The following is a 19,377-nucleotide window of genomic DNA, read 5'->3' as shown; positions in this document are numbered from 1 at the left end:
CAAGTTTGTTTTTTCAGTTGCTATGCTGCACAGATTATCATGAACATCAAGATAGTAGTCAATCCAGAGCATCCAGTTAATTTGAGAGGAACATGGTGCAACACTTCTATATGAATGAAAATTAAATACTGGCATTTTTCACAGGAATCTATAAATAATTAAATAAACTTCAAATTAAATAAGCTTCCAAATCAAGATTAAGATTATAAAAAGATATTTCTGTATTTCTACTTCTTTATTTGTACATTTCTACCTTTGGCTGATTTCTCAAAGTAAATATGAGCATGATGTAATTCTATTGATAACCATTTATACTCTATTGTAAAAAGAAACTATAGAGATTATGGACAGCCTGAAAAGCCCATTAAAGCAGAAATAACCAGACATCTTTGAGGTTGCTGCAGAGAATAGACCACTGAAGTAAAGAAGAGCTTTTTCAAACCTCTAAATTTGGTCACTGTCCACTGTATCATTTGTGGCTGACACTCTGAGGAAAGCAAGTGTATCATGCTTTAGCATTTCAATTTGTTGAGTGGAATCAGACAGAAGATTTTCAAGAATTTCTCTTGCAAAAATAGCCTGCTTAGGTTGTCTCTGGTATTTGCATTTCTGTAGAATGTAGGTTATCTTCTTGTATCCATCCAAGAGTCTATAGTAAATGTGTTGAATTGCTTCACAAAAATTTGCTTTCACATAGAGTTGTTCTTGTTCATGGAGAATCTGGTTCCTGCTTGATGAAGGTAGGCTTTTTGAATGTTTAAGAGCTCTTGAAAGTTGTTCAAGATTGAATGTTGTTCTGCTGCACTGCTGGACCTGAAGATCCAGCAGTAATATGGAAATTATTTCTTCTGAAGGCATAACAGAGGCAACTCCAATCTGACCAGATTGCTCCATCTTTCTTTAAGTCAATACCAGTAATCAAATAAATCATGTTGGAAACTACATACCTTACAGAAAGTTTAGTATGTAAAAAAGAATACTAGATAGTTCAAAATTTATAGTAAGAGGCTTCAAGACTTATATGAAGAATTCAGTAAAGATATTTCAATATTTCTGTTGATCTTCATTTTTAAAGCAGCACTATAAATATTTCATCTTTCCCCACATGCATTGGAGTGCAGAGACTATTTGCTAAAATTTTTTAATTAATGCTGATCTTGATTGTATCTTCTCCCTACCAAATGAGAGGTGGCATGGGAAGCCAAGATAGCAGGATACATACTAGCCATGTTAAAGCACAGGTTGTAAATCATGAGAAGTGTGAGAAGGGTGTAGCATTCTTCTCCCTCAGATCATCACATAAACAAAATGCATTTCAACAAAATTCTTCCTCAGCTTTTCAATCAGAAATACAGTAATAAGACAGAATAAACACAACAATGAGGTGTTTTTCCTCTGTTTCTTCTCATTCTTGTCATTCTGTACATTAAATTTCACAACTATCTCTTGAGATAGCCCAGGCTGATCTGCACATATCAGAGAAAGCTCAGTATCACAAACAACAGACAATTCTGGATGATCAAATCTTGAGTTCCACCATATCACCATCTAGATGCTGTAACTTCTAGTCCTCAATAGCTGGTTCATTCACTAGAAGAATACCCAGCAGCTTCTTATCAATCATTAATTGTCTTACAGCATGAGTATTGGTGTCAGTAAGTAGCTTCTAAGATGCTGACACTACAGGTCAGATTTCAATCTTAGCCAGTCCATATTCTCATTCATTTTACTCTTGCAGAGTTTGGTGACAAAATCATGCAGATCTTGAATGAACTTCTCAAGATATGCCATAAGATAAAGACTGCAGTTAGAATTATTAGACTGCTTTGGTATGTCTTTCACTGTTATGTCTTTAATATTTTTGCTATTGATGTCAAGTGATTGTTTTGCCTTGCCTTCTTCCCTAAGATACTTTTAAAGAATGTCTATAGTTTGCTATCATAAACACTCTAAGGAATCAATTGAACAAGAGAAATGCATATTTGAGCCAAAGCTAAATAACCAAAGAGCATATAAATTCACCACACACTTGTACACAAACCTTCTGAATGTAGTATTGCATCATCTTCTTCTTTGTGAAATTCCCTCTTTATTACATTGATTACAGCCAAATGCCCTTCATATTACCTGTAATGGACTATCTCCAGCAACTTGATGAGAAGCAGCTCAAAGCACTTGCAAAGAAACTGGGCTAACTTTCTGAGGAAGACTTACCACTTTTCTGTCTGGATCCAGCTCTTCTTAATCTAGATTTCAATTTTAGCCAAGAGCCATTCTCAGACAGCACTACAAACTCCACACTTCTCTCCATGAATGAGGCTAAAACTTTTGAGAAAATGGAGATTCCAGGCCTCATTTCAGATCTTTCTGAAGCACCATTAGAAAAAGTGGCTGAGAAAGTTGAAGATCTCTCTGAACAGGTTCAGACTCTGAACACCAAGTAGATATTGATTATGAATAGCTAAGTGGCTAAACTGGAACTCAGTCTTCAGAATAAGAATGAGTGAATACTTCTTCTCTTCTTGTTACCAGCAGCTTGGTACTGACCCCTCCAGGAAAATCAACTGCTTGACAAATTATATCAAGCAACTGCAGCCTTTCCTCCAGCATATCAGAGATACTATTCATGATTTGTCAGTTAAATACAAGAAAAAGTGAGATCCAGAGGGACAGGCAGCAAGAGTTTTCTATTTATTCTAGCTGTTTTCTGTTCATTTTATCTAGTTGATAGTAACCTTGGACAACAACCTCTCTGTACATACAATGTTCCTGCTGCATCTCTCTTTTATTATGTGATTTTAGAGTTATTTTCATCTTCTGGATGTACTGTGGGTTTAGTCAGTTATATTACACTCATCACACCACTTTCTGCATTCTCCCTAAAAATTACTCTTTAGTGCCTTCATGACATTTCTGGCAAACTCCAAGCCCAAATCTTCCAAAATAAAAGGATGCGTCTACCTGCTTTATTATTGAATTTGTGAATTAAGGGCCTCATGGCAGAAAATTCTAATCAGCTCTTGCAGGTAAGTAGGACAAGAATAAGAAAAATATTATAGATGGTTAACCAGACTAACAATAGAAGATCTTATCTGCTGCCAAAGCTCTCAACCAGGAGCTACTAGAACTCCAGATGCAAGAAAGATATCAAGATCATTCCAGTGTGCAAGAGGCTTTGGATAGATTGCTCTTTCAATACACCACCATACTGAAGCCAGCTTGAAAAGACTAAATGAATTGATGGATATGCTCAAGCAACATAATGCCAGTTTGCTTATTATAGTAGAAGAGCAGGATAAACTAGTCAAGTCTCTAAAGTTGAATCTGAAGTGCCACAAAGTGTCAAGAAATAGGAAACCAGATATCATGTAAAGTAACTCCCTGAAATTTGCTGTAGATTACTACTTATCTATTTGGCTACATCTGATATACAATAAGCAGAGCACAAAGTGGGCAGTATTGTGCTGCTCTTGTATCCAATCACATTATCAACATAATACCTGGACTGTGCCTGGTAATAAAGGGTGCAATCAGGGTGATTCCTCAATTGAATTGTGCTGATAATAGTATGGCTTAATTCAGTTCATTTGAATTCACCCTCAGTGTGGGAGCCCTGTCTTTGTTAAACACATGAATTCTCATCATGTGGAGCTGTGTCAGTGCTGTTGGAAGAGTAAGAATTGGATTGGTAGAGATCTATCAGACTAGATTAGAAAGGAGTCTTGGTGAATGCCAAGACCAGCCTTCAACCAGATCAAATAATTCATAGATTTCTCTCTTTCTGCCTTTCTGCCTTTTTGTGTGTTTACATCAAATACATACTACAAACAGATAACTAACACTTGCCTGCTTGAAACAGACAAGCTCAGACTCTTTCTCACAACACTCATAAGCCAGCAGATGAAATTTTCTTTCTCTTCATATTTAATACTGAGCAAGATGCAGCTGCACTGTCTTTCAAATAAAATTCTTGATATAATATTATCAAATTTACCCTTCAATTCTGTAATAGCATTGGCATATGCTAATAGACAATTCAATCTTGCTGCCTGAAGCTGGATCAGCTGATCAAGATATAAAACTTTCATACTTCACACCATCACTAAAGAAGAGTGAATAAAACTGTTCAAGAAGATTTTGACTGATGATTTGAACAACAGTAGCATACCAGTGTCTAAACCATATTATCTTATGCTTGGAAGATATGGTACTAAAGAGCTTTGAGAGTTTGTGGAGAGAAGATCTGGCTATAAGTCTGTTATTATGGATTTTGAATTCAGTGGCTCTACTCCCCTGATGTTAGCTGCTTAATATAACAGCAATGATGTTGTTGAATGGCTTCTTGAACATAACATGAGTGCTGCATGGAGAAACAGCATTATCTTAACAGCCCTAACTATTGCTATGCAGTATGAACAATTGTTAATTGTCAAGTTACTCTGCAGAAAGGTTCTGGCACTTCCACAAGAAGTGGAAATAGCTAATACACTAAAGAGTCAGCCTGATGTTTTTGATGTTTTGCTTGATGCTGGTGTAGCAATCTATAGAGATACTCTACAGACATGGGGGCACTGCCAAAACTCCACAAGTCTCTTCATACTTGCTTGCCATAAAATCAATCTTAGCTACAAAGATCACTATGGCAAGAGTGTGCTACATTATGCAGCCTCAGGAAACCTGAAAGCTACCAGCTTTTTCATCACCCATGAACTTAATTCTGATCTTCAAGATGGAAAATCAAGAACCTCTTTATACTATGCAGTCAACAGGCTCAAAATCTATCAGCTATATAATAGATAGCCCTCTTCCTATATTCAAGTTATTGAGATTCTGATAGCTGCAGGTGCTGACCCACTGCTTCTATACAAGAATGAAGAAGACACTCCTCTAACACAAGCATATTAATGCAAAATCTCTAGCAAAGTGGTGTGCTGTTTGCTATCAGAGCTGGCAGTTATAGATACTCAAGCTCTTTAACAGAAGAAGAGAGAGTTGCTGAGCAAGACTTGTAGAGCTAGAAGTATTACATAATACTCTTCATACTTCACAGCTTGCAGGCTTCTCTCAAGCAAACTTCTTTCAGGCTCAATTCACTCAAAAACACAATAAAAAAAATAAATTACCAAATTGGATTCTAGTTTCTCTATTCAGACTAGTCCAAATATACCCCTCACTGCCATTTGGCCTCTCTCTTGTGTGAATAACTACTGATGTTGAAATCTCTCATATTACAGTAATTATTCCCCATTTACTGATTCCACATGTTCACTTTTACTAACTTTCTGTCTCTTGAGTGTTAGGTACCTCATCAGTTCAGACATTCATATTACATTGCCAGGGACACAGCTGTGTGCTGTCTGTGCTTTTCTGGCAGTTGCCAGTGCTTGAGTCAATAATAATCTCAATGCTATTTATCTCCAGAATTACAGTATTCATGATTTTATTCACTCCTGCACTACTGCTGTTGCTGCTGGCCACTACAGCAGCAGCAGAGACACAGAAGGCCTTGAGAGTCTTCATTTATAGATAATGAACAAACTTTTTATAGGAGTTGGCCCCAAGCACCTTTATCATTCTGTTGGCCTTGTTCATGGCTGTACTAGTATATTAGTTAAGAGAAGGAAGTTTTATAGAGATCTAATACATACATATGCAGTTCCACTAGATATCTCTCTCTTTTAGCTTCCTAATTCTCTCTTCTGACACATGGCTGAGCAGCCTAATGCAGTTTGACATCATCACTGTAAAATTTTTGATAATATTTTGTTGTGCCAGTAGCTGTTTCTCTAGCAAGAAGAGCTGAATGGGAAGCATCAATATAATTCCACAGCCTCTGAGATACTTGATTGCATTGATTGACATTTTCTTCTGGTGCCTATTAGTTCTAGCACATATTCTCAGAACCTATCTCTTTTATCTTTGGCTTGATTGAATGAGATTCTGTGCTTCTTCTCATCTGGTGCTGAACAGAAGGCCCATCTGATATGTCAGCTATATGTTGGGTTGGGATCATGATGCTACTGCTGGAGGTGGAGTCAATTAGAATGCCAGTTCATATGCAAGGTTCCAAGGCATAATAAAAATAGAACCATGATGCTACCACTGGAGGCAGTTTGCATGGAAAATTCAAAGACATAAAAAGGTCAGATTCTGCTGCAATATCTTTTCTCATCTCCAAACTTTACTACATTCTGCCCTTGAAGCTTTTGCCAGCTTTGCTACTTGCTATCCATACACACCATCCTCCCATTATAGTCTCAACCAGCAGCCCCTTCAGCCAGAGTATACCAACATGGCTGACATATCTCCAACTATAATGAATGCAATCTTGTCCAGGCTTCCTCTCCAGCTCTTTGATAAAAGTCTTTCTGAGCTTGCACATACTTCTTCTGAGCAATACACCACAGTGGAGCCTGCCTACAGCAATGAGAATAAAATTAAAGAACTTGAGGCTGAGTAAGCCAACTTCTTGCATATCAGAAGCTTTAAACTAACCTTCTCATAAGATTGTCTTGTTAAAAGGGTGAGTACAGAACAGAACCTCTGGTATAGAACTAGCTAAACTTCCAGTATTGTGAAAGGGCTGCAGAGACATTTGGATTGTCTTGAGTCATGAACAAAGAAAGTCCATGCAGCTCTCTCAAAGTTAGGTAAAGAACTTCAGTTAGTGTCACCAACACAATCTGAATTAAGTATGACACTACATTTGTATAGTTGAGAGAATTCTAGCAAGGCAGAATATTGGTTAAGCCTTCTGTTGTTATGAATGAAGACTGTTTATCATTACATTATATGGTTCTTTGTGGTGCATGGATGACTTATTTCATGAGACCCAGAAAGAGAGAGGGGGAGTTTCAATATGAATGTCCTACTTTATATTAATATATGTTAGCAATCATGTCTTCTTGAATGAGAGAAGATACCCAATCTTCAACAATAAAATTTCACTATTTCAAAAAGCTTATTCAGTTATTTCTCAGACCCTGATGAGAAAGCAATGCAAAGCTCTGTTGCCATATTCTTTTCAGAGAGTAATGTTTTTCTGTCCTGAGCTCTTCTTGACAGCTTCTGCCCAGCAGATCTTGAGAGACAGTTGTTGCTGACACATTAATTTCTTGTTCTTTAGTATTATGAATCAACTCACCTGTCATCATCTCAATAATAAGGTTGAGAAGTTCATCAGACTGGTCAAGCTATCTTCTATCTGCAAGCTAGCTTCTTTCTTGCACTCTGAGAAGAAGCCATGCTGGATCTTCTCAGCTCCAATGAAATGGAGCTATAATATCTGCTTTCCAGTTATTTTCATGAACATAGCTGACCAGAGTGCTAATATTGAGCCTACCCAGAGTGCTGAACAATAGATGATCCAAATTTCTCTGCTCCCACATCTTGCCTTCTCTGAGAAGAAGATGCAAGGCAAGATAGCAATAATAAAGTAAGAAACTCAGTATATTTCTGCTTGTTAACAGACTCTAACAACACTGTTCTGCTATATAGGTACATTTCTCAGAAGATCACCATTTCTATTCTACATCTTTTCAGATATTTCATCTATCAAGATAATGTTCTTGGCCTTCTCTTCATGACTGTTGAGTACATTACTGGCAAGACTCTTTATGAAATTGATGTGCTGTGCCTTTCAGATGAGCTGAGGTTGCATCTGCTCAACCAGCTTGCTGACATCTATATTCAACTTTATCACCAGCAATTTGATCACATCAGGGCTTTCATACTTGATGGCAATAATGAAAAGTGAGTATTTGATCATAATCACCCTCTCATCATTAAGCTGAATAACCAGGAACTCAGCAGGATGAACAGCTCAGAGATCATTCCTGCCTGCTAAACCTATAATTCCACCATCAATTACATCTATGCTGTTCTAAAATTAGTTTTCAATGACTTTTACCACAGGAGAGATAGTATCCTCAATGAGAAGGATGCACAGAATTATTTATACAGCATATTTGCATCCCAAGGCATCATGATGGAATGGGTCAATCAAGAAGACAACCACAGGCCATTCATTCTTATGCATGGGGATTTTTGCCCTCCTGCCCAATATCTTTATGGATGATGATCTGAACATCATCTCAGTCATCAATTGGGAGTGGAGTCACACAGTTCTGCTACAAATGTTTGTCCTGCTATCTTGGATTACTGGCCAGGAGCTGCCGGCTGCCACAAGAAAGCTCTATGACTATAGTTTTATAGTACAGGCTTCCTGCTTTGAGCAAGCTACAATAGAAAGAGAAGACAGATACTATAACCCAGAGAAGAGGTATAAATATACTCTTTCTATAGCTCAACACTTGACAACAAACCTCCTGCCAAAGAAGATGTTTATCGCGTACACACTCTTGAAACCATGCTATTTGGGGAATGTCTACTGGAACCTGTTAGATCAGGCATACTATGGTGAAGACAGCAGCAAGAGAGTAAAGAACTTCTTCAAGCTTCCTCTGCAGAAGCCACTAGTGGAAGAACTACAGAAAAAAATATCCAAATTTGAGGCTTTCAAGCAGGAATTGGAAGCAGCAGGATTAGAACCAATTGCACCCGAGCTAGCCAAACTGAAGAAACAAGACCTCCCATCTGTGAAACATGAGCCCGCTGCTCTACAGTAAATATGAGAGCACTTTGATGTTGAGAGTGTTGTTCCTTTCCTCCCTCATTGGTGGTATTGGTTGCTAGTTGGTGTCAGTGTCTCTGTCTGCTGCATTATGGTTAGACAGCAGCAATAATGTGTAATGCTCACCTAGTACCTTTTCTCTTCAGCCTTGCTGTGATAGCAATGTGATAGCTTGTTGTAAAACAAGAATCCTTTCCTTAATATCTTCCAATTCCACCTGATGCCTTTGTATTTCCTCATCAGTGAACATTGTTTCAGTGTGGTGGCACAAGTCCCACAAATGTTTTGCACTGGAGAAGAGTAGCTTTAAGTTTGCATCCTATTCTTTCAGAGATTTTATAGTCTTCAAGCTTAAGTGCCTGTTGTTGGAGTTGCTCTTGCTCCTTAAGTTTTGCTTGAAGCTCAGTACTGATATTATCAGAGAGAGTTCTGGTAGTCTGAGAAGCCATTTTATTTTACCTAGAGAAGTGGGGGCGGATTAGCATCCAGGCAAAATTAGGGAATGGATACAGATCCCTTACACATGGAATGGGTTTGCTGTATCAGAACAATTTGACCCTCAGCTCTGCAACTTCAAGAGGAAAGTATCTTGAGAGGAATGAGGAACTGATCTCATTTTTATGGTTGTTGGAGCAATCCTCCTGTTTCTGTCTGTCCTTTGATGCCAGTACATCCTGCAGAGAGTCAGAACAGATCAACCAATTGAGTAAGAAGGAACATGCTGGCATGCATGATTGCCTGATCTGAAGACCTCAGGCAAGGATTTGGGGACCACTCAGGCTTATCTTATTTGTTCTATCATCCTTTGTGCAGGCATCACATCCCACAAAACCCTTCACATGGCACTACCCCATTGTCTCTCAGCCAATCAAACCAAGAGCCATAATTCTGCAGCAGTGGCTGGTTTGCCATCCTCTTGACTGATTGGATTGATTAGGGCTCTCTGTCAACTCCAAGTGGTCTGATGTTCTTCCAATGACTTCTGCCTTCTGAGGTCAGTGCCCAGTGACTGCAATGGGGCTGAGATTATTCACACATCCACTCATATTTCTTCTGCCATCATCCTCTCACTCTGCAGAGCTCACCAGATGGAGACTGCCCAGAAATGAATGGAGCGCGGATATCCAAATATTAACTGGGATGGCCTTGATGAACATCTCAAACAAGACCATCTCCATCTGCAAGTTGTTCCTTTTTTGGAAGACCATGGCATTTTCCCAGCTATTATGGTTCAAGAGGGGATGAGCTGCTGTAAGTTTTCCTGTATCTACATGTTTCACCAGTAGAATATCACCTTAGCACACCACCTTTTGAGGCCTGGACTTGCTGGATCAAAGCTCAGCACAACAAGTCTCCTTCTATCAGTTAACAAAACACAGTTCCTATTGTTCATGTACAAGTGTTCTGGTGATTTGATTTCCACAATGACACTCTTGGGTTGCCAATATATTGTGTTCCCCCACTGTGTCTTAATCAATAAATAAAAGTCAAACTCCTTGCAGTCTGAAAACTCAACAAACATAGAATCTAGAGTACCAAACTCTTGTAGCCATGCCATCCAATTACTGGAGTCTGAAATTGAAGATTTAGGCTAAAGAGTTGCCCAAAGCCCATCCTCCTGTAACAGCATATCAGATTCAGGGAACCCCTCTCACCACAAGCCATCCTCATCTTCCCTGTCCAGTTGCTGGAGATAGTGTTTGTTGCTCCAGTGAACATAGTTCTGCTTTGTATGGCAATTCTCCACAATAAGAAGTTTTCTGGTGATGCAGTCAGCCATGAGCCTTAAACTGTCTGAGTAAAGCTCATTTACCATTGGTGGATGTTGATATATTGTCCACCTTGGAGAGACTTTCTTGCTTGCTGGTAAGACAAGGTATGTATACCAGGATGTCTGGCTGCCAGGTAGCATTCCAATTGAAACAGCATGAAGGCACCCATCTTGAACCTCAAAACAGATATCTTTCTCAATATCAAAGCTCAAGAAGTTGTGGAGTTGGACTGGCATTTTGGGGATGATTTTGCTAGTATCTAACCTGATGGCTTGTATGTACTACTCTCTGGTACCCGCAGCCTCTAGCTGATAGCCATACACAAGCAGTGTGCAATCATTTCAGATGAAAGTAGGGTGTTGGGTAGACAGAAGTGTTTTAACCCATGAGATGTTGGAGTAGATATTAATGATATTAAGTGCAAGGAGAGAGCATGACTCTGAAAAGCTCAGATAGGATATAAAGCCACTGCTATAATGCAGAAGCTCATATTGGCAGGGACCAGTCTCCAGAGAAAGATGTTTGATGTGATCCAGGGAGATATCCATCACACCAATACTACTGGTGTCTTGGTAGCAGAGAACACCATCTTTCATATGAAATCTGATTATATTGTCAATCTGACCCACAAAATAGAGGCAGCCTGTATCCATGGCATTCATTCTAAAAACAGTACAGTGTATGGCATCATAAAAGCTGATTTGCTTTTGATCCACCAACTTTGTGTCAAGAGTATGAGGAATGTGTGCCTAGGAGGAAGTCAGCATTACTTCTAATAATATCAGGCAGGGAGGTAGTACCTGAACAGCAATGCAAGCACAAGCATAATTCTGAGTTAAACTGTAAATTTCACAACAGCATTGGCTGAAGACATAGTAATTCTGGGGCTGAAGGTATGCTGCAATTTCACATATTAGTTCTCTTGGAAGAACTGCAAGTCTTGCATGCTTGTTTTGCTCCTGAATTTTGGCTTGCAATAATTTTGTCATACCTGCAACATGAGCTGCCACAGAATATTGAGAGAGTTGCTTGAAGAGGCAGCCCTGGCAAACCAGAAGCCTTTGGAGAAGTGCCAAGACCCTAAGCCCAGAAAGGGAGAATTGAAAGGGCAGGCACAGTGTTAGATAATCCAACTAGCACCTCACTCACATGACCCACATAGATTAGCCAAGATTCCCCTTTAGGTAGCTTAGTGAATGACAAGCATATGAGTCCTCCATCAGACACCAACATTTCAGTCCGCGCATTCACCATCTGAGAGCAACTAGATCAAGTGAATAGAGATGCAAGCAGAACAAGCAGTTGACAGAATAGCCCCTATCATTAACCTGTTCTTAATTGTCACCTTGTCCACAATCATCCAAAAGGAACATAGGTGATCATCTCTACCATTCACTCAGTATTCCACTATCCCTAGTCATTCACTTGTCCTAGTCATTTACTTGTCCCAGCCATTTGCTCATCCTAGTCATTCACTCAGCCTAGTCATTCACTCATTTTAGCCATTTACTCATCCTACATCTACAGAATGTTACTAGTCATTCACTCACTGACATTCACTCATTCTAGTGCCTGACTTGCTCTAGCCATTCAGCTCATTTCAGACTTTATATATAGTGGCCGAGAAAGACAAAATAGGAAGACAGTTACAGGTATTAGGCAAGAAAGCCCAAGACAAAGTTCCCTTGCCACAGACACCAAGACAACACTATATCTGAATTGGCATAGTGGTGCTAGGCCACTCTAGGAAATTAGGACCTTGCACCATCACAATTATCACTACATACAACAGTAAATCTATCTTGTCATTCTGATCCCCATTGGCCTGTGATATTCTTTGGCAAATCAGACTCTCTCATGAGCTTGTGCTTGACAGTTCCTCTTTATCTAAAGTAGAAAGGTCTTGCAAATCACAAAGATGGCAATAATAGCTGTTACATCTCAAAAGCTCTGTATGTATACCCCTTTTTATAATCTTGCTGTCACCTACTACAAGTATCTGGTCTGCCTTCTTGATGGTAGAAAGGCAGTGCCTGTGAGAATAGTTAGCAGCAACACTATGCCATCTTGAGAAATACTTATGCAATGATTATTGTGGTCTGACCAGTCAAGAGCTGCTGCAGACCCTGCTGAACTTGTGATTTTATCTCACTGTCCAAGCTGGCAGTGACTTCATCCAGAAGAACAATCTTTGGATTCTTAAGAATCACCTGTGCTATTGCAACATGCTGCTGTTCCCTGTGTGACAGGCTTGGCCCACTGTCTCCCATGACAGTATTGTAGCAATCAGGGAAACTCATAATCTTATCATGAATGGCAGCAGCTTTGCATGCATCTATGACCTCCTCATTAGTGGCATCCAGCCTCCCAAAGCAAACATTGGCCATGATCATGTTACTGAAGAGCTCTGGGCTCTGAAGAACAATGCTGAGTGTTGCTATCAGACTATCAAGAGTGACTTTGGAGATATCCTGCCCATCAATATAGATAGTTCCAGCTGTTGGATTGTAAAATTGGAGGAGCAAACCTAGAATTGTTGATTTTCCTTTTCCAGATTTTCCAACAATGGCTGTAATCCAGTTTGGAAAGGCTTCAAAATTCAGATCTTTTAAGACCTTTCTTCTGGGATCATATTTGACATTCTGGAATGCTACCTGTCCCTCTTTGTAAACCAGCTCTTGAGCACCAGACTTATTGATGATAGTTGGCTTCTGGTGCAGTAGGCCAAACAGAGCCTCAGCATCTATCATACCCTTGACAATATTTCTGAACCCAGCCATGAGCTGATTGAGAGGGCCAGAGAGCTAAGCCCAATAGATAAAAAGCATATCAGACAACAAAGAGACAATATCCTCCAAGAATTATCAAGGAGTAAGTTTGCCTTTCCTTTGCCCTTTCATGTAATGAGAGGACTAACCTGACTTAGGAAACACACAAAAAACCAGTGTAGTATGTGAAAATAAAACTGAGTTATCTCATTCTAATTGTGCCATCATAGGGGAATGCAGGGAGAACAGCCATTTGCCTGGGATGTCACTTGACAAAATGGAAGAAGTCATCTCACAGTGCTGGAAAGCCACAGAGGCCAAACCAAAGACTGGCTAGCAGGCAGGCTGTCTTGTGAACAGAGAAAACACTAGTGTGTTCATGGGAAAGTTTTGCAGTGATGGTGGGAACTGTTTTTGATTGTAGTGTCTTAGGTATAGTCAGGGGCTGTTTTGGAAGTGTCAGTATTAAAGGCTGGAACAAGATGTGGAACACAAATATATTACATATCATAATAAAATCCTGGGCCTGAGCCATTCCCTCCCTTGGAATAGAGCCTAGTCAGATTCAGATTGAGATTTGCTGCATCTATCAATGGCCTCTTTGCCCCTTTATCTCTGTCATTTTTCCTTGTTGGTGTTGTCAATACTGTTGTAGCTGGACCTTTTAAGAAGCCTCTGCCAACTGTGAGAGCCAACTGACAGACCATCTTTTGCTGTTTGGATGGAAAGATGTTGCAGCTCCAGAGAGAAGATAATGCTAGCAAGCTCATTTTTTGTGCTTTTTGCAGTAACAGCCATGTTCTGATACAGAGGTGACTGGCTGAGCTCAGTGGCATGATCTTTGGGATCTGTCCTGTAAAGTACATCATCTTCTAGCTCTGGAACAATAGCAAATATTCCAATGGGGGCGCAGAGTAGCATGATGTTTGCATGAATGCTGAACTCATCACTCACTCAGGAAGTGGATTCATTTTCATGAGTTATCTCACCTGCACTTGCCTTGAGTTTTGCCATCAGACCCATAACCTGATTCTTCACTTTCTTGCCTGTCAATTCAATGTTTTCAAATGAAGCAAAGTCCCTCAGAGTGCAAGCAAGATCTTTGTAGTCATCATCCAAGAGATGATTAAGTTGTCTGTATCTCTCTTTCCAGTCACTGTGCTGCCAGAAGACCACATCCATCTCTTTTTAAAGCCTGCAGACAACAGGATAGTTGCACCTGCAGAGAATCAAGCATAGATGAAGCAGGCTCTGGTACACAGTAGACCTCTCAGTCTAAAAAAGCAGTGAGTAGAGAATTCTAGCAGTGGACCTGAGAGTGCATACCAGGATAGGCCTTGTGCTGTGAGAATGCTGTCTTGCCCTGAGGCATGCAAGCCTTGCTTTAAGCTCTCTCATTTCCTCCTTGCACCTTCTCTAACAAGCTTAAGTGGCACCATTGAATGTTGAATATTGCCAGGAGTCTTGGGCCATGATGGGTCAGTTAGAAAAATTTGAATTCTCCCAACACAATCAGCAACTGCAGGCAGAGGAACATCAAGAATCACTCTCCAGCACTCAGGATGTTTGGTGATACCCCTTTGAATGATGTTGTGGATACAATATAGAGCCTTTTCTAGTAAATGCAAACTACCACATAAGCATTTCACAGGTGATTTGGGTGCCTGACACTCTATTTCATCCAGGGTAGTCATAATCTTCTACCACTCTACCACCACAGCCTCCAGATGGTCAATTATCACTGCATCTCGAGCCTTACAGATTGATTTGAATTGTTCCCCCATATCTCAGTCACTGATAATCCACAAATATGCTGTCTTGGTGTCCAGAGAGGTACACTGTGCAACTGCTGTGGCATAGAGGAAGCTTTCTATATCACAGGAAAATTCTACAGATATATTCTGAACTCCAGAAACCTGAGGCTCTATTGCAGCAACAGTAAGCCAGCCATCCTTGAATCAGAAAACATGAAAAATATTGGCAGGGCCTAATCCTGTAGAGGGAGCCATGGATGTGGGATCAGAGTCAGGAATAAAATAAATCTGTTTTGGGGTCGCCATTGCTGATAGTCTAACTCATTCTTTAGCAAAGCCCGTGACAATAATAGCTCTCACCTTACCTATCTATTGCTGCTCTTAGCAGTGTTTAATCAATAATGTAGAGTGTGGCTGAATGTCTGTGTACTGTCAGAATGTGGGGTTGATAGTCCTGGGGGTTAAGGGTCAAGTAACCTGCTGGTTTGAAGGGGAAAATCACCAGTATATATATTTGAACATCACCAATGCCTGCATAAGAGTTGATTCCATAGAACTGATAGTTCCCATGGGGTACCATGGTCATTATCCCTGCTCGCCTCCCAAAGGGGCGATGTCTCGGAAGGACCTACGAGGCTACTAACCATATGTGGAAGCTATAGGAACCACAGAACGTGAACTCAATAGATGTGCCTGCTCTCGCTCTCCTCCCATTCAAAAGATTGTGAGATCAGAAGCAAGACAAAAAACTCTGCATTGGATCAAAGAAGATCCGAGCCGCTAAGCTGGAGACTAACTACATAGAGACTAGTGTCTTGACACCGCCCCCTAGGCTCCAGCAAGTACTGGAAGAAGACAAATTTCTAAATACATAAATCCAACAAATCCAGAATCCAAGCTGATTCAATAACCAAATGAGTGGAATATTTCTTAGTAAATGGTAAGTGGAAGTCCAAATTGGAGGTTGAGCTCCAAATCTGTTGCTGGTGTAATGTTGTGGTAGGTTATGCCACTTCCACTGGTGTTTGTGTCATCCTAATCAAGTAAGTGTGAATGTAGGATCCATGTTGTTGAGATTCAACATCTGTAAGAATTCTTTAAATTTTTGTTTTCCAAGTGGCTTTATCAAGCTGTCTGCTGGATTCTCTGTTCCTGGTATATGGTAGAGCTTCACCCTTTCCTCTTTGAGAAGCTCCTTCACAAAGAACCAATGTGTATCTATCCACCTGGTGGCCAGTGTGTATGTCAGCTTGTGAGCTAGTGCTATAGTGTTCACACTATCCATATATATAGGAATCAGAGCTTTTGCTAGAAGATCAAGATCTTGTAAGAGCTTCTGAATACAGAGTGCTTCCTTCACAGCAGAATCAAGAGCACAAAATTCTGCTACTGTACTTGACAGTGCAACAATCTTTTGGCATTTTGAGCTCCATGCAATGGGAGTTCCCATATAAAATAATACATATGCTTCTGTTGAGCATCCTTCCTTGCAGTCTTGATGACTAGCATCTATATAGACTTGTAATTTTGGGATTCCAGGCTTCAGGGTGCCTTCAACAGTTAGATCTAGCATGGGAGATTCTTTCAAATAACACAGTATTTGTTTGCTATATCCTAGGTGCTCTAGTATTGGCTTTATAGCAAATTGTTGGAGTTTGTTGACAGCTAATATAATATCAGGGCAGCTCTTTATCAAGAGCCAATTGAGAGCTTCAAGAAGCTGTTGCAGCCAGTTCATAATGCTTTCAGCAACTACTGAACTAGGCTCAGACTTCTGTATAAGCCATACTCCTTCTGCCATAGAGATGGTCTGGATTATTGAGTCACTCATGTAGAATTTGGCAAGAACCTTTTGAATAGAGTGGTATCCAGTTCTGGAATTTCCTGTTCTGGTCCCAGATTTCCATCCCAATTCCTGTCCTGAGAATGGGATCAGGTTGAAGCTCAGCTTAATGGAATGGGACTGGATTGTTTAACAGCATATTGGGACAGTTCTGTGGGAACTGAAATTGAGATGGGATTGGGATCAGAATCAAAATCTAGCTAGTAGAATAGGCCCAGAACCTGACATGACAAAATAGAATAGGACCAGGATTTCAATATTATATATGGAATGGGACCAGTAAAGTGTAGAATGGGACTGGAAACCCCAGTTTCATTTATGTTGTCAAAAAGTAATGAAATTTGGTAATGGTCCTAACATAATTTTATTAATTTATTTAACTTTGGAAAAGTACTGAAATTTGGTAATGCTCTTTACATAATTGAATCATATTGCAAGCTATTAGCTACTTAAGTCTATCTATTGATAATGTTAATGTATTTTCTGTTTCTCATCTGGATTAAGTAGTGGATTTAGCAGGCTTGCAATTTCTTTCTGTACAATCTCTGGAGTATCTTGATCATCTTGATTATCTTGAATGACTTTCTTGACCAACTTCTCATGTAATATGAGTGCTTCATCCAGCATATGCATCTTATCTTCATGTTTAAGCAGCATAATCTTCTTAATTATAGATGCATGAAGCTGTAATTATTGATAATGACATGTATTCTGAGCAACATTGAAAACCTGTTCTATCCCAATCTCTGTTAAAGATATAGTCAGAATATTTCTTGCTATCTGAGCAACAGTTGGAAAATCAGACTCTAGCATTCTCCACTATTCCAGAATTGGAGCTTGAGATGATGTCAAATTCTTGTCATTTAAATATCACTCCATTTCATTTTGGAAATTTGCTTATCTTTAATGAGATCTCTCAAAAATCATTTGCTCAATATTCTAGAGAAGTTAGCAGAGAAGAAATCAGAATAATACTTATAACAAACATATATTATTTACATCAAGTATTACTTCTCTTGGCTGTTCATATTTCTCATAATGGTTTTTGTAAAATCTCAAAATATTTTATTAGTATGTTTCACACTCATTACTGGTCCAATTCTCTGAATCATATGCTCTTATATGATGTGATGGATGGAGGGCAGCAGCTACAGCTAGCAGCTCACTCTTTAGATGCTCAGTATCACTATAGTATTTCTGGAATTTCAAGTTGGCAGCTTTGATAGCTTCTTGAATGTTCTCTCTTGTTGTTAACTGTTGGATCTTGTCCTTCTCTCTTTCTAAATACTGGAAAAGATGACTGTATATTACTTATGCCAGATGAATTATTGAGCCTGTTGTTTTGGACAGTATCTTGGTAAATCAACTGAATGGCTGCAACAGTTCAATCATATACTCTAGCTGCTTTCAGTCATGATCCAATAAGCAAAGTCTTTAATATTTTGGTGATGAGTTCTGGATTCATGAGTCTACAGCTTGTCAAAGCAACAAGGCACAAATACACATCTTATAGATGGAATTCCATCTTGTGTGAACATCTTGAATCATCTTGCACTGGTTCTCTTGTTGATATTCTTGGAAATGTGCAGCAAGTGAGGGAGAAGTATTGATTGCATTGGCAACAAGACAAATCTATTGTCAAGCAAAGATTAGTAAATCAACTCAAGTATATCAAGACCATTACCAAATTTCATTACCTTTCTAAGAGTATTTGCAAATGTGTCTGTTGATGCTAGATTATCAGTAATTAAGCTCTCATTAAAGATAGTGGGTAGAGCATCATTATCTGGCTGAATCTTGAGATTGCAAACCAGCTCTTGAACCACAAGTTAAATTACATAAGCAAGACAGAGTATTATCTCACTCTCTGCATCTCAATCAGTTGTCTTGTTCAACTGCTGCAATGCTGGCCTCAACTGATGTGTAAGATGTGCTTGCATGGTATTATTGTTTGACACATTGTTACTTGTAATTACAAGAAGATTACTCTCAAGTCTTCATGCTGCTAGTAATTATTAGAGAATCTCTGTCATATTCTTGCCAGTATAAGCATCCTCTAAACTTTCAAAACCTAGTAAATGCTCACAGTACTTCCAATTCTTTGTAATATAATCATCATTAATTGCCATAAAGACAAGATTATTGGGACTTGTCCAACTATCTACTGCTAGAGATATCTTGGTTGTTGGGTCATGGTTAAAGAGAAGATTTTGAAATAGCTGATTGTACATATCATTCATAATCTGATATAATATTTCTCATGTGGGTATCTGTAAAGCCATTGCAGGATTGAGTATGGTTATTAATGTATAGAATGCTGGATTCTTAATAGCATAAAATGAGAGATTCAAGAATATTAATATTTGCACAAGCTGTCAGAGAAAATTATCTTGATTGCATTCAGAAACAGATAGATCTGAATCTGTTTAAGAATGCTTCAGAAACTGTTGCTAAGACACCAGAACTGTTACTAAAATTCATTACATTTGAGAAATTAGAATCCATGACCTACTATCATGTTAACCAGAGTGTTATCCTGTCTGTCACCAGTTTTTGTACAATTTTTGCTTATTAAATGCTTCTTCAGACCACTTGTGCTGTTTTGAGA

General features: G+C 39.2%; 6 protein-coding genes across 6 annotated transcripts; 2 read left to right on the top strand and 4 right to left on the bottom strand.

The window, feature by feature from the left end:
* Window positions 1–444: 444 nt before the first annotated feature.
* On the bottom strand, window positions 445–894 carry CIMG_13223 (uncharacterized protein; the record flags this gene model as incomplete). The annotated part of the gene is made up of 1 exon (XM_001241211.2): window positions 445–894. One exon carries the CDS (start codon window positions 892–894, stop codon window positions 445–447), a length of 450 nt encoding a protein of 149 aa, XP_001241212.2.
* Window positions 895–1,680: 786 nt separating this feature from the next.
* Window positions 1,681–2,356, bottom strand: CIMG_13222 (uncharacterized protein; the record flags this gene model as incomplete). The annotated part of the gene is made up of 4 exons (XM_004444984.1): window positions 1,681–1,903; window positions 2,106–2,127; window positions 2,215–2,246; window positions 2,295–2,356. The coding sequence occupies 4 exons, from the start codon at window positions 2,354–2,356 to the stop codon at window positions 1,681–1,683; spliced, it is 339 nt and encodes a 112-aa protein (XP_004445041.1).
* Window positions 2,357–4,353: 1,997 nt separating this feature from the next.
* Window positions 4,354–4,800, top strand: CIMG_08377 (uncharacterized protein; the record flags this gene model as incomplete). The annotated part of the gene is made up of 1 exon (XM_001241213.1): window positions 4,354–4,800. One exon carries the CDS (start codon window positions 4,354–4,356, stop codon window positions 4,798–4,800), a length of 447 nt encoding a protein of 148 aa, XP_001241214.1.
* Window positions 4,801–7,409: 2,609 nt separating this feature from the next.
* On the top strand, window positions 7,410–8,627 carry CIMG_13221 (uncharacterized protein; the record flags this gene model as incomplete). Its single annotated transcript, XM_001241214.2, has 3 exons — window positions 7,410–7,435; window positions 7,498–7,752; window positions 8,207–8,627. 3 exons carry the CDS (start codon window positions 7,410–7,412, stop codon window positions 8,625–8,627), a joined length of 702 nt encoding a protein of 233 aa, XP_001241215.2.
* A 1,193-nt stretch (window positions 8,628–9,820) lies between these two features.
* On the bottom strand, window positions 9,821–11,402 carry CIMG_13220 (uncharacterized protein). The gene is made up of 2 exons (XM_004444982.1): window positions 11,205–11,402; window positions 9,821–11,153 (listed from the first exon to the last, which is right to left on the bottom strand). Exons 1-2 carry the CDS (start codon window positions 11,391–11,393, stop codon window positions 10,746–10,748), a joined length of 597 nt encoding a protein of 198 aa, XP_004445039.1. The 5' UTR covers window positions 11,394–11,402; the 3' UTR covers window positions 9,821–10,745.
* A 991-nt stretch (window positions 11,403–12,393) lies between these two features.
* Window positions 12,394–13,693, bottom strand: CIMG_08380 (uncharacterized protein; the record flags this gene model as incomplete). The annotated part of the gene is made up of 3 exons (XM_001241216.2): window positions 13,677–13,693; window positions 12,509–13,617; window positions 12,394–12,437 (listed from the first exon to the last, which is right to left on the bottom strand). The coding sequence occupies exons 2-3, from the start codon at window positions 13,182–13,184 to the stop codon at window positions 12,394–12,396; spliced, it is 720 nt and encodes a 239-aa protein (XP_001241217.2). The 5' UTR covers window positions 13,185–13,617; window positions 13,677–13,693.
* Window positions 13,694–19,377: the final 5,684 nt, after the last annotated feature.

This window comes from Coccidioides immitis (genome assembly GCF_000149335.2).
Source record: "Coccidioides immitis RS genomic scaffold supercont3.3, whole genome shotgun sequence".
Lineage (NCBI taxonomy): Eukaryota > Fungi > Ascomycota > Eurotiomycetes > Onygenales > Onygenaceae > Coccidioides > Coccidioides immitis.
Note: the sequence above shows the minus strand (reverse complement) of the source record. Positions and strands in the feature narration are given on the sequence as shown.